The following is a 20,029-nucleotide window of genomic DNA, read 5'->3' as shown; positions in this document are numbered from 1 at the left end:
GTATTTTATTAGTGCAATAACCAAACTTCTCAGTTACCCCATTAGATTCTGTTTCATCATTTCTCCCACATTGTGTACACTAAGTTGTTTAAGATTTTATTGGTGAATTCCTCATTTTCCTAGAGTTTGTACTTGGAAGTTCACCAGGTAAACATCAAATTAATAATATTTAATTAAAACTCTTCTAAGTAGAGGTGCTTTATATATTTCACAATGCTTAATTAATCTCCCCCAATAGAATAGTTCAATTCTATTTTCAAAACATTTTATATATGGGTGACCATATATAAAATGAAGAAATTATTAAACAGTTGTTTTGAATAACTGTATATGTAAACAAATCTGCTCATTTTAATATAATTAATCAATATTTCACTTATAGTATTATGAGCTCTCAAAATATCCTATGTTGCAGTCAGTTATTAATTATGAAGCAAAACGTCTTTCCAATTTTTCCTTTGGTGTGTAATCACACTACTTACACTTTATCATGGCCTGAATTTTATGCCAGGTAAATTGGTTATATATACTATAATTGCGTGTAGTTCATGAATATTCTATGATTTTTCTACTGTTTAAGATCTGCCTAGACTATATTTTTATTATCTCAGTACCCATTTTATTCAAGTTGTTATGTCAAAAATGTCTTCTTAACCTTCATAAAGTGGCTTAAGCCCAGACTATTTCTTTCTAGATATAACATGATTACTAATGTCATTAAATAATATACAAAGACACATTGTCAAGACAAGACCAAAAAAATACAAGAATGGATACAGTACACACTTATTTATTTTCATACTGCTGTAAAAAATTGATTTGTCATAATGTTAGTTGATTATTTAGAACACTGAATCCAATGGATCTAGTCACTTGACCAAGGAAAGAGGATAGTGTCAAACATAGACTTTGATAAGATTCGTATGGAGCACTAAAAGAGATTAATTAGTTTGAGACATGTTTTAATAAAAGCAGTGCTATGTACTTCATAGATAAAATATATATTCATACATAGAACAATGCTTTGTTGACAAACTGAATTTTTAGTTCTTCTAAAAACAATAATCTTTGCATTCATTGCATTCTAGTTCAGTGTGAATATTGTGTAGTGTATGTCTATGAGTCCCTCAAAGAAATATGAGAGATTATAAAACTGGCAGAAACCAAATATAGGAAACTCATACTAAATCATACAGATTCCATATATCTCACCTTGTAAACATTAGAAATGAAGAAAGATTTAATCTAGCTGATACCTAACCTACATAAACACGTTTTATGGATTTTTTCATGAGTGACTATAAGGATAGCAAACGTAGTTAATAACATTAAGCAGTTTTAATGTAAAATCATCAGTTTCTTTTGATTTTAAAATGAGGATTATGAAAATAATAGTACTTTACCAGCAACTAGGTTTACATTTTCATTGGAGATAAAATAATTATTTGTTTACTATTACTATTTAGTAAGGCTTCCCCACAATCTTAAACTAAAGCTTTTCTTTGTTATAAAAGTAAATCCAGATACATAAAATGGTCTTAAAGCAACATGAGTCCTTTGTATCTGCAGTTTTCACAACTGTGGCTTCAATCAACTGTAGATCATTTACTATGTATGTAGTCGGTCCTCTCATGGCTGCAGCTGTACTAAATATATACAGGCTTAATTTTCATTCCATAAACAATACAGTATGCAAACTATTTAGATACTATTTACATTTGATTAGGTTTTATGCAGAATCTATAGATGACTGAAAGTACCAGGAAGTGTGTGTGAATAAAGAAACTATAGAACTCAATATCACAATCAATAACCTAGACTTAACTGACATATATAGAATATATCAACCATCATCAAGTGGATATACTTTTTTCTTAGTAGCACATGGATCCTTCTCAACAATAGACCATATAATATGCCATAGGGCAACCCTCAGTAAATATAAAGGGGTGGAGATAATACTATGCATTTTATCTGATCATAATGGAATGAAACTGGAAATCAATGATAAAAGAAGGAAGGAAAAATCCTACATCACATGGAAAATGAACAATATGTTACTGAATGATCAATGGGTTACAGAAGACATCAAGGAGGAAATCAAAAAATTCTTAGAGATAAATGAAAATACAGACACAACATATCGGAATCTATGGGACACAATGAAAGCAGTTTTAAGAGGGAAATTCATTACCTGGAGGTCATTCCTCAAAAAAAGAAAAAACCAACAAATAAATGAGCTCACACTTCATCTCAAAGCCCTAGAAAAGGAAGAGCAAAACAACAGCAAATGTAGCAGAAGGCAAGAAATAATTAAATCAGAGTGGAAATCAACGAAATTGAAACAAAATAAACTATTGAAAAAACTGACAAAACTAAAAGTAGGTTCTTTGAAAAAATAAATAAGATCAACAGACCCTTAGCCATGCTAATGAAGAGAAGAAGAGAGAGAACTCAAATTACTAACATACGGGATGAAAAAGGCAATATCACAACAGATGCTACAGAAATACAGAAGACAATTAGAAATTATTTTGAAAACCTATATTCCAATAAAATAGAAGATAGTGAAGACATCGATAAATTTCTTAAGTCATATGATCTGCCCAGATTGAGTCAGGAGGATATAGACAACCTAAACAGACCAATATCAATTGAGGAAATAGAAGAAACCATCAAAAGACTACAAATTAAGAAAAGGCCAGGACCGCATGGGTATACAGCAGAGTTTTACAAAACCTTTAAAGAGGAACTAACACCAATACTTTTCAAGCTACTTCAGGAAATAGAAAAAGAGGGAGAACTTCCAAATTCATTCTATGAGGCCAACATCACCCTGACTCCTAAACCAGACAAAGACACTTCAAAGAAAGAAAACTACAGACCAATATCTCTAATGAACCTAGATGCAAAAATCCTCAATAAAATTCTGGCGAATCGGATACAAAAACATATCAAAAAAATATCAAAAAAATTGTGCACCATGATCAAGTAGGATTCATCCCTGGGATGCAAGGATGGTTCAATATATGGAAATCAATAAATGTTATTCACCACATAAATAGACTCAATAAGAACCATATGATCATCTCAATAGATGCAGAAAAAGCATTCGACAAAGTACAGCATCCCTTTATGTTCAAAACTCTAGAAAAACTAGGGATAACAGGAACTTACCTCAACATTGTAAAAGCTATCTATGCTAAGACTCAGGCTAGCATCATTCTGAATGGAGAAAAATTGAAGGCATTCCCTCTAAAATCTGGAACAAGACAGGGATGCCCTCTATCACCACTTCTATTCAATATAGTTCTCGAAACACTGGCCAGAGCAATTAGACAGATGAAAGAAATTAAAGGCATAAAAATAGGAAAGGAAGAACTTAAATTATCACTATTTGCAGAAGACATGATTCTATACCTAGAAGACCCAAAAGGGTCTACAAAGAAACTACTAGAGCTAATAAATGAATTCAGCAAAGTGTGAGGATATAAAATCAACATGCATAAATCAAAGGCATTTCTGTATATCAGCGACAAAACTTCTGAAATGGAAATGAGGAAAAACACCCCATTCACAATATCCTCAAAAAAAAAAAAATACTTGGGAATCAACCTAACAAAAGAGGTGAAAGATTTATACAATGAAAACTACAGAATCCTAAAGAGAGAAATAGAAGACCTTAGAAGATGGGAAAATATACCCTGTTCATGGATAGGCAGAACTAACATCATCAAAATGGCGATATTACCAAAAGTTCTCTATAGGTTTAATGCAATGCCAATCAAAATCCCAATGGCATTCCTTGTAGAAATAGAGAAAGTAATCATGAAATTCATATGGAAAAATAAAAGACCCAGAATAGCAAAAGCAACTCTAAGCAGGAAGTGTGAATCAGGCGATACCAGACTTCAAACTATACTACAGAGCAATAGTAACAAAAACAGCATGGTACTGGTACCAAAACAGGAGGGTGGACCAATGGTACAGAATAGAGGACACAGAGACTAATCCACAAAGTTACAACTATCTTATATTTGATAAAGGAGCTAAAAGCATGCAATGGAGGGAGGATAGCATCTTCAACAAATGGTGCTGGGAAAACTGGAAATCCATATGCAACAAAATGAAACTGAATCCCTTTCTCTCGCCATGCACAAAAGTTAATTCAAAATGGATCAAGGAGCTTGATATCAAATCAGAGACTCTGCTACTGATAGAAGAAAAAGTTGGCTCTGATCTACATATTGTGGGGTCGGGCTCCAAATTCCTTAATAGGACACCCATAGCACAAGAGTTAATAACAAGAATCAACAAATGGGACTTACTTAAACTAAAAAGTTTTTTCTCAGCAAGAGAAACAATAAGAGAGGTAAATAGGGAGCCTACATCATGGGAACAAATTTTTACTCCTCACACTTCAGATAGAGCCCTAATATCCAGAGTATACAAAGAACTCAAAAAATTAAACAATAAGATAACAAATAACCCAATCAACAAATGGGCCAAGGACCTGAACAGACACTTCTCAGAGGAGGACATACAATCAATCAATCAATCAACAAGGACATGAAAAAATGCTCACCATCTCTAGCAGTCAGAGAAATGCAAATCAAAACCACCCTAAGATACCATCTCACTCCAGTAAGATTGGCAGCCATTATGAAGTCAAACAACAACAAGTGCTGATGAGGATGTGGGGAAAAGGGTACTCTTGTACATTGCTGGTGGGACTGCAAATTGGTGCGGCCAATTTGGAAAGCAGTATGGAGATTCCTGGGAAAGCTGGGAATGGAACCACCATTTGACCTAGCTATTGCCCTTCTCGGACTAATCCCTGAACACCTTAAAAGAGCGTACTACAGGGATACTGCCACATCGATGTTCATAGCAGCACAATTCACAATAGCTAGACTGTGGAACCAACCCAGATGCCCTTCAATAGATGAATGGATAAAAAAAATGTGGCATTTATGCACCATGGAGTATTACTCTGCAGTAAAAAATGACAAAATCATAGAATTTGCAGGGAAATGGATGGCATTAGAGAAGATTATGCTAAATGAAACTAGCCAATCCCTAAAAAACAAATGCCAAATGTCTTCTTTGATATAATGAGAACAACTAAGAACAGAGCAGGGAGGAAGAGCAGGAGGAACAGATTAACATTAAACAGACACATGAGGTGGGAGGGAAAGGGAGAGAAAAGGGAAATTGCGTAGAAATGGAAGGAGACCCTCATTGTTATACAAAATTACATATGAGAGGTTGTGAGGGGAATGGGAAAAAAACAAGGATAGAAGTGAATTATAGTAGATGGGGTAGAGAAAGAAGATGGGAGGGGAGGGGAGGGGGGATAGTAGAGGATAGGAAAGGTAGCAGAATACAACAGTTACTAATAGGGCATTATGTAAAAATGTGGATGTGTAACCGATGTGATTCTGCAATCTTTATTTGGGGTAAAAATGGGAGTTCATAACCCACTTGAATCTAATGTATGAAATATGATATGTCAAGAGCTTTGTAATGTTTTGAACAACCAATAAAAAAACAAAGGGCCAGAGGCACTCCATGTGGGGTCTTTGCATTTGTGCAGGGTGCTTGGTGGTTTGGAATAGCTTTCAGTTAGTCTCCTAGCCTGGGGATCCTGGGCCAGGGGTAGTATAAAAAAAATCCAGGAACCATTCTGTACACATCAAGGATAACCATATATAAAATGAAGAAATTATTAAACAGTTGTTTTGAATAACTGTATACATAGACAAATCTACTCATTTTTAATATAATTAATCAAGATTTCACTTATAAAAGTTCCTTTTTGTGGCTATGTTCTATATAATATCTTTCTTACAGATAATGGTTGAAAAATTAGGAAAGTGTAATAGAGATGTTTTGGTTACTATTTCATAGTTTACTTGGTGGTAGCAGAATGTAAGTAAAGGATTATGTGTAAACTAATATGATTTAAATTCAATTCGTTCTTTAAAATGAGAAATGAAGAGTACAATTCCATTTTTAACAACAAAATGTATAAAACAGAATTTGGCTTCAATTCAAATTTGAAAACAAATAATACAATATCATGTAAAAATAATACCCATTTTTGTGTATATGTATGTATACACTCACACATATGTATAAAGATAGGTACATTGATTGACTGACTAGGAAAGATACCACATTATTACTTCTAATTTAAGAGCCAGTTTCAACAATTTGCTATGTTTTCCCTGCTCTTATTAGTTTTACCAAGCCTTTTTTTTTTTATGGCTACAGCCTAAGTTGTTCTCTTCAGCTTTAAAGTAACACTGACGCTAATGTCACCATTAATTTGAGAAGCATTTTTTTTTCAGGAACTGTACTATGCTGGGCTTCATGAGAGTAGAAATAATCAGGTTTGCTAAAGGTTTTAAACTCAGAATCTATCTCTACACTCTTGTATGGATAAGTTGAGGATGAGATGTATTTCTGGTTTAATGCATGGTTGGCTTTAGCATCTTGGCAAGAATTTCATACCAAGGAACTAGAAAAAATGGTATCTATTCACAATATGTAGAGAAAATATCCTAGAATGCACAAAATCTCTTGGATTCTGGAATGTCTCAGAAGCATTAACTTCTGATGTATGTAAAAATTGATGCAATTTATAGAAAAATTGGAGCCACTGTTGTGTTCTCTGTGGGTGCTGTGGGCCATGCTTGTATCAAACAAGGAGTGTTGAGAATCCATCATCCTCAGCTCATTTTCTAGTCAGTGCATCTTCTTTTATGTCCTGCCATGAAAGCAGCAGCACTCTGCCATTATCCTAGGTGGACCAGTTTCTTTCTCTTAGAAGGTAGTTCCCCTAACCTTCTGTGACCATTCCCTTAAACCTCTTTCAGGACCACCTGGGACTCTTGCATCCAGTCTGTCTTGGTTTAGTCATACACTTCATCACATCAGGCTGAAAAAGAGGGACAGGAGGAAAAGGAGGAAGTGGAAGAAGCCTTGAAAGACTCATTGATGAGGGCCATAAGACGTCCTCTAGTTACCATGAACTGCCTGATATCCAACAACCTCCCTACTGCAGTGTTGACCTGTTGGGTGAGTATGAAGTCTTTTCTGTGGATGCAGCTTGGAGTAGTCCATTAAAAGAGTATTATACTTGTATCAGTCATGTTTCTGGAGGGTTCAGTGAATATTCAAGTTGGTAAACACAGGAATAACCAGAGTGGGGTGGTTGTGGAGACTGCAATAGCCCCACAGGCACCACTGATGCATGTGTGGAGCAGAGATCAGCATGGTCTCCCCTCAAACTATAACAGCTGATCTCTCCTATAATGTTTTTGCTAATTTTTGATCCTGAACAGTAAGTCTACTTTGAGGATTGGTGAGTGTACAAATAGGTTAATACTCTTGATTGCACCATGGGAGATATTGTCTGTATGGTCCCTCATGAATGTGTTAGAATCATTCCAGAAGGCCTGGACTGGAGAACCTGACACACTCCACTCCCTTTAATAGAAATCATCCTGCTATCTCATTAGCATGAAAGATCTTTCCTCATTGGAAGGTCTATAGATCCCACACATCATTTTAGTCCCCGTATATAATCTCAAATCTACCAAGAAACACCAGCTTCTGGAGTAAGATATGAGTCCTGAAGAAAGTTTTCTAGAGGCCAGTCTTCAAGTTTGTGTTCTTGATCACTGGGATAATGAACAGATTTAACTTATCACAAGATATAGAAGATAGAATATGATGCTATTAATTGACCAAATAAAGGATGTCTGAAAAGTGACTAAGGAAAGGGATACCTTTCCATTTCTCAGAAAATACAACCCAGGAGTTCCTTGAGTGTCCTCCTCAGAGTTTCCTTTCATCACATAAAGAATACACTCACCCTGTGAATAAATTGGTACAGGGTTGGTAATAGGGCATTAGGTTAAGCTTTTGTTGGGATTGTTTCACTGTCTGAATATATTTAGAGAAACTCAAGGCAACCTGAAGCAAAAGAGCCACTGGACTCCAAGTAAATGTGAAAATCATGGATAATGAATGTAATGGTGACATCATGAGATCACAGGTCCCAAAGAAGAGCCAAAGCACAGAATGTACTTATTCCATCCATTCTGATAACCAGGAGAGGGATCCGTTGTTTTCCCCTGGTGGTTCTATTAAATCAAAATATTAAAGAACAAGGCCTGAATGCCCAACATCTTTTGGAATCAATAATGCCTCAGGAACTTTGATTTCCCAGAACCGTTCAGGGAACATGGACCAAAAGACACTGAGGTTGTACCATCTGTCATGGCTGTCATTGTGGTATGACATACCTGAACCACTCAGGGAAAGATGAGTCTCCTTCCTCATCAGCAATGTTACCTAACCAGTGAACTGAGCATTTGAAGCCCTCTGTCACACTCCACCCTCCTTCTTAAACTCCCATGAAAGTCACACTCTATAATAAAAGGGGTTTGATTTGTTCCTCCACTTTGGAGGGATAACCACTCTGCCTTCTGGAGCTTTTTTTTTTTTTTTTTTTTTTTTTTTTGAAGGTTTTAATCAAGACCAGGTGAGTAGTTGTGAAGTCCAATCTTTCAAATTTTAGCATTCTGCTCTCCTTACATACCAGGTCTCATCATGGAGCTGCAAGTGGAGGAGGACATGAATGAAGTGCTGATGAACTCATTGCATGAGGTGATTTTGGCTCATTCCAGCTGTCACGACTTGTCTCACTTTTCAGGCCTCCCAAGACTCCAGCCTCCCTCTCTGAGGAACATGTGGTTTACTATACTCTGGATGTGGCCAGTGAGTACAAGGTATACAAGAAAAAGGCGGTAGACTGGGGCTATAGCTCAGTGACAGAGTGTTTGCCTGGCATGTGTGAGGCCCTGGGTTTGATCCTCACCACCACATAAAAAAATAAATAAAATAAAGATATTGTGCCCAACTATAACTAAAAAATAAATAAATAAATATTTTAAAAATAAAAAATAAACAAAACTGATCATATACAATTATTTTTAAAAAGTTAAAAAGAAAAAGGTGGCTCCTGGTGGCTTCCCAGGTAGCCTCCCTATTCTTCGATTTCAGTCCTCTATATGGGTAGAGAGATCTCCCTGCAGGCAGGTCCCGTAGTTACTCATTGGTATGAGTCAAACACTAGGACCAGGTCTGAAGCAGAGGCATTGGTTGGGTCAGGTAACTTGCACTCTTCCTACTTTTAGCCCCACCTGGCTCTCACTGGCAAATGCAAGTTATAGAACATTGCAGGAAGGGGTGAGAAGAGTGAATGTATCCAAAGAAACAGATAGTTCTTCAACATGCAGATGCCTCATCATCTATCCAGAAAATTTTTTTTGCAGTGGGTCCTCTTATTTCTCCTCTACTTATCCTGTTAAATGTCGATTCTCAACAGTGTTTTTTGAGCATTTGTGGCTATGCACGAAGGACAGCAAAATCGATTATATTTTTAGAGTTGGTACCATGTTTGCTTGGCTCTAAGCTCTCAAATTCTCATGCCCAGGTATGGCATTTTCCCTGAAAGGAAGGCTTCACCCTGTCACCTGCAAAATCTATGAATGGACAAGCATCCTATGTCCGTGGAGCACCAATAATTCTTTCCCTTGTGAGAGTTTGCATATTCCATGTAAATCTACTTTCAGTGTCTTTTCTAATTGGAACCAACATCAAACAAAGTGTCTGCTGAGGGAACTTACCCATGTGTTTTAGAAGGCAGCTAGGCACTTTTACCAGAATCTCTGAGGGGAAAAAAGTGGATGCTTGACTTTTTTCCAGGGTTCAGACAGTGGATCTGGGTCAATAATTTATCAGAACAGGACTGCCTACTCACTTGGTCTCCAAAACAAGGCCAGTTTTCTCATAAGTACAGGGTACCTACATTTTGGTTCTCCTGCAGTAATCTTAGGATATCCCAGTGTAACCAGAGAACATCTATATGCTTGTGTTTGCAATGTGTAAAGCAGGAGTGGTGTAATGTGACTGTTCCACTCTGGTTTTATTGGCAGAAAACAAAAAAAAGATAGTAAGGATGAAGGACAAGAGCCAAATGCCTCCAGGTAATTCTGATCATCCAGGGGTGCTAAGCTAACTAATGTGATATGTTGATTGTATATCATCTTCCCTCTATATCCAGGGGAAAATTGGTCTGCTGTATTTACATATCTATTGCACATAATTTCAAAGTATGTTTTCAAAGTATGTTGCTTGCTTTCATCAATATTCCTCTATTAAATGCAAAACTTATTAGTTTCTTAACTTACTAAAATAGAGTTCAAATAAACTATAAATACTCATGGACTTCTGGCATTAAATGAATCAGAATTGCACTGAAGAACTCCCCATGATACCTTCAGAAACATCTCTCTCAAATCCTTATCACTTATCAATACAGTATGCATTCTGATGTGTTCCCTTGTCCCTGCATCAGGAAATTGTTTGTTCTAGGTCATTCTCAGACTTGAGAGCTAGCACCAGTTACCCCAGCAGTCACTGGAAGGGAGAGATGCTTCCTCATCCCTCAATCAGCATCTCAAGGACTTCATCACCAAGAAAGACTCTGACAGTCACCTGGGGCAGGTCCTCTGAGAGCAACTTGCTGATGGGAGTAGGCTCGCACAGCACTCTGTCTCCAAGCTCAACCCATGTGGAAGGACAAAGAGAAACGTGGCCATATTCCTGACATAACAGATGAGGTAGAACTGCCTAATATCTAAAGGGGCTTTTATAAATTTGGTTTTAGGAAATAGTGAAGAGCATCATGATGAAGAAAAGGCGTCACTTGAATCACTGGCCCTCAGGGAATCTTCAGGGGAGGGTAATTATCTGACAAAAAGGAGCTCATAAACGGACAAAATAGGTGCCAGGGTAAAAACCATCTGTTCGTGTCACTGGTTTATTTTGCTTAAACCGGTCTTTATTTCCTATTTCCTGTTGGACATTTTTATCATTTGTCTAAGGAGTCTTAGGGACTTTTTCCCTTAAAAAAAGTGACTTGTTCCTTTGTAAGCACTAAAATGAGAATAACATGAACAACTTTTTTCTGCAGTGTTATCCCAAGATCATGGACAGTTCTGCCATAGCAAAAACAGCAGCTACACAAACAACAACAACAACAACATATCATATGATGTGAAAATATTGATAGGAAGAGGCCTAGAAGGCACAGTTCTCTGGAACTTTCCAAATGCAGGAGGATATATTCACAGGATAGGTGAGTGAAAAATTCAACTTTGGTTATCCATAAGGTTGACTGTGGTTTTCACTGTATTAAATACAAAAACTTATTAGTTTCTTAACTTACTAAAATAGTAAGTTCCCAAAGCTGCTGTCCTGCTTTTCTCTGTAAGCACCACACTGAAGCAGAGCCAATTCAGTGTCCAAATATTATGAAAATTATCTTTTAAACACATGGTGCTGTCCCTGAAATCACACACTTTGTAGGCTGTTTTTCCTTCTCTTCCCAGCTCCCTCAGCTCCACTGCCTCTTTCTCCTGGGAGGCATGGTCTTTGTAAATCATTGGCAAATGGAAGGTTTCCTAAGACCTATCTCTTAGAACAAGAGTAAGTCAACGTGTAAGTCTTTTCTTCAGTCAACCTTTAACTTTTATACAAATTAAAAACTTAAAAGTGACAAGAGCCCCAATTACAAACCCTAAAGTGCTAATGTGGATTATAGGTGGGAAACAAACTGTTCTGAGGAGAATTTTCTCTTCATCACATAATGCAGACTCATGAGGATGTTTATAGAAGATATTCATAGAAGAACATTATGACTGTTTTAGATTGTCAGTTTTGCATTTTTCATTTGAGGAAACGCCTTAAGGTCCACTTTAATATTAAGGAAATAATGAGATGACCACTGGGTGGTCCTGTAGAAAATTTTAACTTGTTGGGAGACCATTTACATATATGTGGCATTCATGGACTCATTGAAGGGGACACTAACTAGAAGTCTTTAGGTGACACTGTAAAGGGACTTCATTCTAATAACTGTGGTATGCAACCACTTTTATGCATTCATTGAGTGTGATCTGGCAGGTGCCTCAGTGATTGGGCCTCACTGGAAACTGAACACAGAGATGGGTCGAACATAATCTTAGCTTTCACAGAACTGTCAGTCTGGTGAACAGCAAGTGAAAGAATTTATAGTGGGCTAATTGGTGAATGTAGCCAGTGCAGTATCAAAAAATGTTGGTAGTCAGGTTGATCTCCTTACTGGTTGTTTCAAACAGGTCCCAGCATAATGATGGGTGACTTCTCAGACCAACACCTGCTCTCCAGTTTGGCTCATAGAAATCTATACTCTCAAGGTCTGAAGATGATTCTGATGACATCAGTAGCTACTGAGTATGTTCTGGCCAGCTAGAGAAAGAAAGAGGCAGGTTAAGTAAGACACATAAATTCTTTGTTGCAAAAATTATCATGATGTTTTCTCTAGACCTCAGCATTCTCTATCCACATCAAAACAAACTAATATTGGTCATTCCTCAAAGTGCAACTCTTGTTTTTACTCAAACGTCTTTTCATATGGGAAAGTGTTGGAATAACTTTCAGTTTCCAGCTAGCAGATAGCAGCTGTAAGCAGCTTGGAGTTCTTGAAGAATCTATACTTGTTCAGGCCTGATAAGAACGCCTGCAGGATGGGGTGCTCTGCTCTAGTGAGCTTTAGTGAAACCACATCCTAAGCACTTGTGGTTAGCGTTGCCAAGGTGCCAGGCCAGGAAACTGATAGCCAGGAGCTTCAGGAATGGAACTTCTAACTTAGAAACCCCCTACCCTAGGGACAAAGACCCTCCCTGATGATAGCAATATTTAGAGCATCCTCATAGTGTGGTTACATTAGGCATAAGATGATTGGCTTATGGGTACTATCTTGCTTGTGTATGATTGATGGGCACGCCCCACTCAAACCCTATAACAATTTTATGCATTCCAAAACTAAACTGATATACTGGAAGAAACCAGTGGATCAGCCAGCAAGAGGCCATTGGAAGGCAGGGGCTCCCCATATTCCATGACATCTCCCAAATTCTGATTCTGTTAGACTGTTACCTAGCGCACTCAGCCCTACCTCCTCACTCTTGTCTTAAAGTCTGGTCTACAGACTCAGGTGTGTGAATCCTTGTTTGGAAGGTGAAGGAGTTTCAAGTGTGGTGGAGTGCTGAGTACTCATTTCTCAACAGTAAGTGAATCAGCTGCTGTCATCCTTTAGTCCTGATGAATTCTACTTGGGTTCTTTTTTATTGTTTTTGTTTTTGGTTATTAGAGATTGAGCTCAGAAGCACTTTTTATTTAGAGACAGAGTCTCACTGAGTTGTTTAGTGCCTTGCCATTGCTCAAGCTGGCTTTGAACTCCAGAGCCTCCTGTCTCAGCCTCCCAAGCCGCTGGGATTGCAGGCGTGTGTCACCACAGCCGTATCTCAGGTTCATTTGTTTTTATCCCATGACATGTTTGGGTTTCTTCTTTGCAGGCCCTGGCTGTACGTGTACTGCCACAAACACTGTCATGGCAGTATCCTTCAGCCCTTCCCCTGATGGAGGGGCTGCAATGAACCTTGAAGGAGGGCCTGAGATGCACCTTAAAGAAATCATATGGGGATTACAATCTGAATTACAAGAATAGAAACAGAGTTTTCAAAATCTGGAAAAAAATCCTCATATGTCAATCTACCACCTATGCCTTGGCCAACCAATTCCAGAAATATTGTAAGTTTCAGATAGGTTTATAGTCTTCAGGGAATAGTCCGAGAAGGGCAATAGCTGGGTCAAATGGTGGTTCCATTCCCAGCTTTCCCAGGAATCTCCATACTGCTTTCCAGATTGGCCGCACCAGTTTGCAGTCCCACCAGCAATGTACAAGAGTAACCTTTTCCCCACATCCTCTCCAGCACTTGTTGTTGTTTGACTTCATAATGGCTGCCAATCTTACCGGAGTGAGATGGTACCTTAGGGTGGTTTTGATTTGCATTTCTCTGACTGCTAGAGATGGTGAGCATTTTTTCATGTACTTGTTGATTGATTGTATGTCCTCCTCTGAGAAGTGTCTGTTCAGGTCTTTGGCCCATTTGTTGATTGGGTTATTTGTTTTCTTATTGTTTAATTTTTTTAGTTCTTTGTATATTCTGGATATTAGGGCTCTATCTGAAGTGTGAGGAGTAAAAATTTGTTCCCATGATGTAGGCTCCCTATTTACCTCTTTTATTGTTTCTCTTGCTGAGAGAAAACTTTTCAGTTTAAGTAAGTCCCATTTGTTGATTTTCTTTTTCTTCTATCAGACGCAGAGTCTCTGATTTGATATCTAGCTCCTTGATCCACTTTGAGTTAACTTTTGTGCATGGCGAGAGGAGGGGATTCAGTTTCATTTTGTTGCATATGGATTTCCAGTTTTCCCAGCACCATTTGTTGAAGATGCTATCCTCCCTCCATTGCATGCTTTTAGCTCCTTTATCAAATATAAGATAGTTGTAGCTTTGTGGATTAGTCTCTGTGTCCTCTATTCTGTACCATTGGTCCACCCTCCTGTTTTGGCACCAGTACCATGCTGTTTTTGTTACTATTGCTCTGCAATATAGTTTCAAGTCTGGTATCGCTATACCGCCTGATTCACACTTCCTGCTTAGAATTGCTTTTGCTATTCTGGGTCTTTTATTTTTCCATATGAATTTCATGATTGCTTTATCCATTTCTACAAGAAATGCCATTGGGATTTTGATTGGCATTGCATTAAACCTATAGAGAACTTTTGGTAATATCGCCATTTTGATGATGTTAGTTCTGCCTATCCATGAACAGGGTATATTTTTCCATCTTCAAAGATCTTCTTCTACTTCTCTTTTTAGGGTTTTGTAGTTTTCATTATATAAATCTTTCACCTCTTTTGTTAGGTTGATTCCCAAGTATTTTATTTTTTTTGAGGATATTGTGAATGGGGTGTTTTTCCTCATTTCCATTTCAGAAGTTTTGTCGCTGATATACAGAAATGCCTTTGATTTATGCGTGTTGATTTTATATCCTGCCACTTTGCTGAATTCATTTATTAGTTCTAGTAGTTTTATTGTAGACCCTTTTGGGTCTTCTAGGTATAGAATCATGTCATCTGCAAATAGTGATAATTTAAGTTCTTCCTTTCCTATTTTTATGCCTTTAATTTCTTTCGTCTGTCTAATTGCTCTGGCCAGTGTTTCGAGAACTATATTGAATAGAAGTGGTGAGAGAGGGCATCCCTGTCTTGTTCCAGATTTTAGGGGGAATGCCTTCAATTTTTCTCCATTCAGAATGATGCTAGCCTGAGGCTTAGCATAGATAGCTTTTACAATGTCGAGGTAAGTTCCTGTTATCCCTAGTTTTTCTAGAGTTTTGAACATAAAGGGATGCTGTACTTTGTCGAATGCTTTTTCTGCATCTATTGAGATGATCATATGGTTCTTATTTTTAAGTCTATTGATGTGGTGAATAACATTTATTGATTTCCGTATATTGAACCATCCTTGCATCCCAGGGATGAATCCTACTTGATCATGGTGCACAATTTTTTTGATGTGCCTTTGTATCCGATTCGCCAGAATTTTATTGAGGATTTTTGCATCTAGGTTCATCAGAGATATTGGTCTGTAGTTTTCTTTCTTTGAGGTGTCTTTGTCTGGTTTCGGAATCAGGGTGATGTTGGCCTCATAGAATGAATTTGGCAGAGCTCCTTCTTTTTCTATTTCCTGAAAAAACTTGAAAAGTATTGGTATTAATTCTTCCTTAAAGGTTTTGTAAAACTCCGCTGTATACCCATCCAGTCCTGGGCTTTTCTTGGTTGGAAGTCTTTTGATTGCTTCTTCTATTTCATCTATTGTTATTGGTCTGTTTAAGTTGTGAGTATCCTCCTGACTCAGTCTGGGCAAATCATATGACTTAAGGAATATATCGATGTCTTCACTATCTTCTATTTTATTGGAATATAGGTTTTCAAAATAATTTCTAATTGTCTTCTGTATTTCTGTAGCATATGTTGTGATATTGCCTTTTTCATCCCATATGTTAGTAATTTGAGTTCTCTCTCTTCTTCTCTTCGTTAGCATGGCTAAGGGTCTGTCGATCTTATTTATTTTTTCAAAGAACCAACTTTTAGTTTTGTTAATTTTTTCAATAGTTTCTTTTCTTTCAATTTCGTTGATTTCCGCTCTGATTTTAATTATTTCTTGCCTTCTGCTACATTTGCTGTTGTTTTGCTCTTCCTTTTCTAGGGCTTTGAGATGAAGTGTGAGCTCATATATTTGTTGGTTTTTCCTTCTTTTGAGGAATGACCTCCAAGCGATGAATTTCCCTCTTAAAACTGCTTTCATTGTGTCCCATAGATTCCGATATGTTGTGTCTGTATTTTCATTTATCTCTAAGAATTTTTTGATTTCCTCCTTGATGTCTTCTGTAACCCATTGATCATTCAGTAACATATTGTTCATTTTCCATGTGATGTAGGATTTTTCCTTCCTTCTTTTATCATTGATTTCCAGTTTCATTCCATTATGATCAGATAAAATGCATGGTATTATCTCCACCCCTGTATATTTACTGAGGGTTGCCCTATGGCATAATATATGGTCTATTTTTGAGGAGGATCCATGTGCTGCTGAGAAAAAAGTATATCCACTTGATGATGGTTGATATATTCTATATATGTCAGTTAAGTCTAGGTTGTTGATTGTGATATTGAGTTCTATAGTTTCTTTATTCAGCTTTTGTTTGGAGGATCTGTCCAATTGTGAGAGAGGTGTGTTGAAGTCACCCATAATTATTGTGTTGTGGTCTATTTGATTCTTGAACTTGAGGAGAATTTGTTTTATGAACGTCTCAGCACCATTATTTGGTGCATAAATATTGATAATTGTTATGTCTTGTTGGTGAATGGTTCCTTTTAACAGTATATAATGTCCTTCCTTATCCCTTTTGATTAATTTAGTCTTGAAGTCAATTTTATTCGATATGAGGATGGCCACCCCTGCTTGCTTAGAGGACCGTGTGCGTGGTATATTTTTTCCCAACCTTTCACCTTCAGCCTGTGTATGTCTTTTCCAATCAGATGTGTCTCCTGGAGGCAGCATATTGTTGGATTTGTTTTTTTAATCCATGTTACCAGCCTATGTCGCTTTATTGGAGAGTTTAAGCCATTAATGTTTAGAGTTACTATTGATATATGGTTTGTACTTCCAGCCATGTTTGATTATTTATCTTCTTTTTTTGTTAATTTAGTTTGTTTCTCCATGGTTAGCTTTCCCCCCGCCCTCTGTCTTTATAGAGGCACTTCCCACTGATGGTTTTGGTTATTGTTTTTCATTTCTTCCTCGTGTAGTGTTTTGCTCAAGATGCTTTGCAATGCTGTTTTTCTGGCTGCAAATTCTTTTAGCTTTTGTTTATCATGAAAGATTTTTATTTTGTTATCGTACCTGAAGCTTAATTTTGCTGGATACAGAATTCTTGGTTGGCATCCATTGTCTTTCAGTGTTGGAAATACGTTGTTCCAGGATCTTCTCGCTTTCAGCGTCTGTGATGAAAAATCCGTTGTTAACCTTATTGGTTTACCCCTGAATGTAATCTGCCTCCTTTCTCTTGTAGCTTTTAATATTTTCTCTTTGTTCTGTATATTGGATATCTTCATAACAATGTGTCTTGGCGTTGGTCTACTGTGATTTTGTGTGCTCGGTGTCCTGTATGCATCTACAATTTGTATATCCATTTCTTTTTTTATTTCTGGAAAGTTTTCTGTAATTATTTCATTCAGCAGGTTACTCATTCCCTTGGTTTGAATCTCTGTACCTTCTTCTATCCTGATGACTCGTAGGTTTGGTTTTTTTATGTTATCCCATATCTCTTGGATGTTTTTCTTGTGGTTTTTAACCAGCCTTTCTGAGTTGGCTAGGCTCTTTTCAAGATGATATATTTTGTCTTCATTATCTGATGTTCTGGCTTCTACTTGCTCCACTCTGTTAGTGATACTCTCAATTGAGTTTTTAATTTGGTTTATCATTTCCTTCATTTCTAGAATTATTGTTTGTTTGGTTTTTTTATAATCTCTATCTCCTGATAAAGATGCTTAACTTCTTCTTTTATCTGTTTATGTAATTCATTTTCAAAGTGTTCTTTCACTGTTTGGATTTGCTGTCTCGTATCTTCTTTAAGGTTCCATTCCATCTGTCTAAGGTATTCCTTGAGTTCTTTATATGACCATTTTTCTGCTGACTCTAGGTCCTCCTGAATATTTAGGCTGTCCTTCATTGTTTGTACTCCTTTTCTTCCTTGCTTTTTTATGCTGCTCATGTTACTTCTTGTTCTGTTTGACTGCTGAGTTACTGTTTACTCTTATAGATTGATTTGATGCTTGGGAGGAAAGATATTAGAAGGGAAGGGAAGAAGTCACTAAAGAGAATGAGAGTAGGCAGGTAGAATTCAAGGAAGGGGGAATAAGAAAATTGAAAAGAAATGAAAAGACAAAAGAAACAAAAATAACAAAGATTAGATAATAAAGAAAGAAAGAAAAGACGAAAAAAAATTTTTAACAAAAATAATAATGATAATAAAAAATGAAAATTAAAATTTAAAAATAATAATAATAATAAAATAAAAAAAATTAGAAACATTGAAAAAAGTTAAAGAACAACAACAAATAAAAATTGAAAATGAAAGAAAAAGAAGAAAGAAAAAAAAGAAAAAGAAAAGAAAAAAATGATAATAATAATAATAATAATAAATGCAGTCCTAGAGTTCTATTAACTTCTCTTCCAGTAGGTGGAGCTGTGCCCACTGGGCCAAGCTTCTCCTCTCAATAGGTGGGAACCATTCACTGTGCAGCAGCTCTTTCTCCTAGACTGGGCGGGTCTCCAATCCTGAGTGTCTAGGGCCTTGTCTTGTGTTTCCTCAAGCCAGGCCGTGCTCACCTGTGGCGCTCACCACAATACTGGCTACACACCAGGTCTGCTGCTCCTGGGAGCCCTGTTTTCATGAACACCTGGGCTCACTCTCCCTGTTCGCCTCCCTCAGACCCTAAGTTTGTAGAGCTTGGGGCTGAGATCCCCCAGCGAATTTGCTTGCCCTCCTGTAGCCATGCCCCCGGTAGCTGGTGCAAGAGACCTCAGTTGTCAGCACTGGTGGGAGCGGTAGCCGGGAGTTCCGCGCCCCGAGTCCCGCGCCACTCCTGATTCCCTGGGTCTGGTTATTGCGTTCACAGGAGAGCTGGGAGTGGCCCTTAAGGTTTCCCTGCTGTGTGGAGAGAGATGACTAGGGGATTACACACCTGTCGCGCTGGTTTCAATGCAGTTATCTCCTCCGCCCGAGACACCATTTCTCTGCCATGGTGGTATCCCATGCAAATGGTGACCGTTCGTTCCCTTTGCCGGGTGACCAATGCAATGGGTGGGTCCTGACTGTCTCTCCCAATCCCCGTTTCAGTCCTGTGGCCACTGCCTATGAAGGCTCGGTTGGCTTTTACCTCTGTAAGTTCCTAAGGGCCGGCCAATTATTTCAGCAGGATCGTTAGTGCTGAGTCACAGGAAGCAGGCGAACCGGAGCTTAATTGCCTCCGATTCGGGCTCTGTGTGTGTGTTCTGAGGGGCCCAGCCTGTACACCCCAGCTCCACGTCAGCTCAGCATTGCCTAGTGATCCTGAGCAAACAGCATTTAGACAGTTTACGGCTCCCTATGCCCGCGCAGTTGAAGATGTCAGAGACTTGATCTCTCTGCCACCATGTTAGATCTCCTCAATGATATTCATGTTGCCCTTACAGCTTCCTGGCATAAGCAAGTTCTTGGGATTATACAAACTGCTGCTTCTGTTTCCAGTCAAGATTTCTAGAAATGAAACCCTGCCGCCGTCGCCTCCGTCTCTGGGCTGCGCTCACGAGCTCCGCGCTCGTCTGCGACCGTAGCAGAGCCGCCCTGGCCTCCACAGCTCTTCAGCCTGGTGCCCGGCCCCTGGGGCCCAAGTGGCTGCCACCGCGGCTCTCCGTCCCCCTCCTCTGGAGCATGGGTCCCCTGGCAGGGGGGTGCA

The 20,029-nt window shown here is 38.1% G+C and overlaps 1 protein-coding gene across 1 annotated transcript in view; it reads left to right on the top strand.

Annotated features, from left to right (window-relative positions):
* LOC139707402 (uncharacterized) overlaps window positions 1–20,029 on the top strand; it is a 68,816-nt gene that overhangs the window by 8,057 nt on the left and 40,730 nt on the right. The window contains exons 2-3 of the mRNA XM_071618637.1: window positions 10,745–10,819; window positions 11,051–11,215. Of these exons, the coding sequence (XP_071474738.1) occupies window positions 10,745–10,819; window positions 11,051–11,215 (240 nt within the window). The remainder of the gene's footprint in view (window positions 1–10,744; window positions 10,820–11,050; window positions 11,216–20,029) is intronic.

Source organism: Marmota flaviventris, chromosome 10, assembly GCF_047511675.1.
Source record: "Marmota flaviventris isolate mMarFla1 chromosome 10, mMarFla1.hap1, whole genome shotgun sequence".
Lineage (NCBI taxonomy): Eukaryota > Metazoa > Chordata > Mammalia > Rodentia > Sciuridae > Marmota > Marmota flaviventris.
This window is presented reverse-complemented; position numbering and strand designations above follow the sequence as displayed.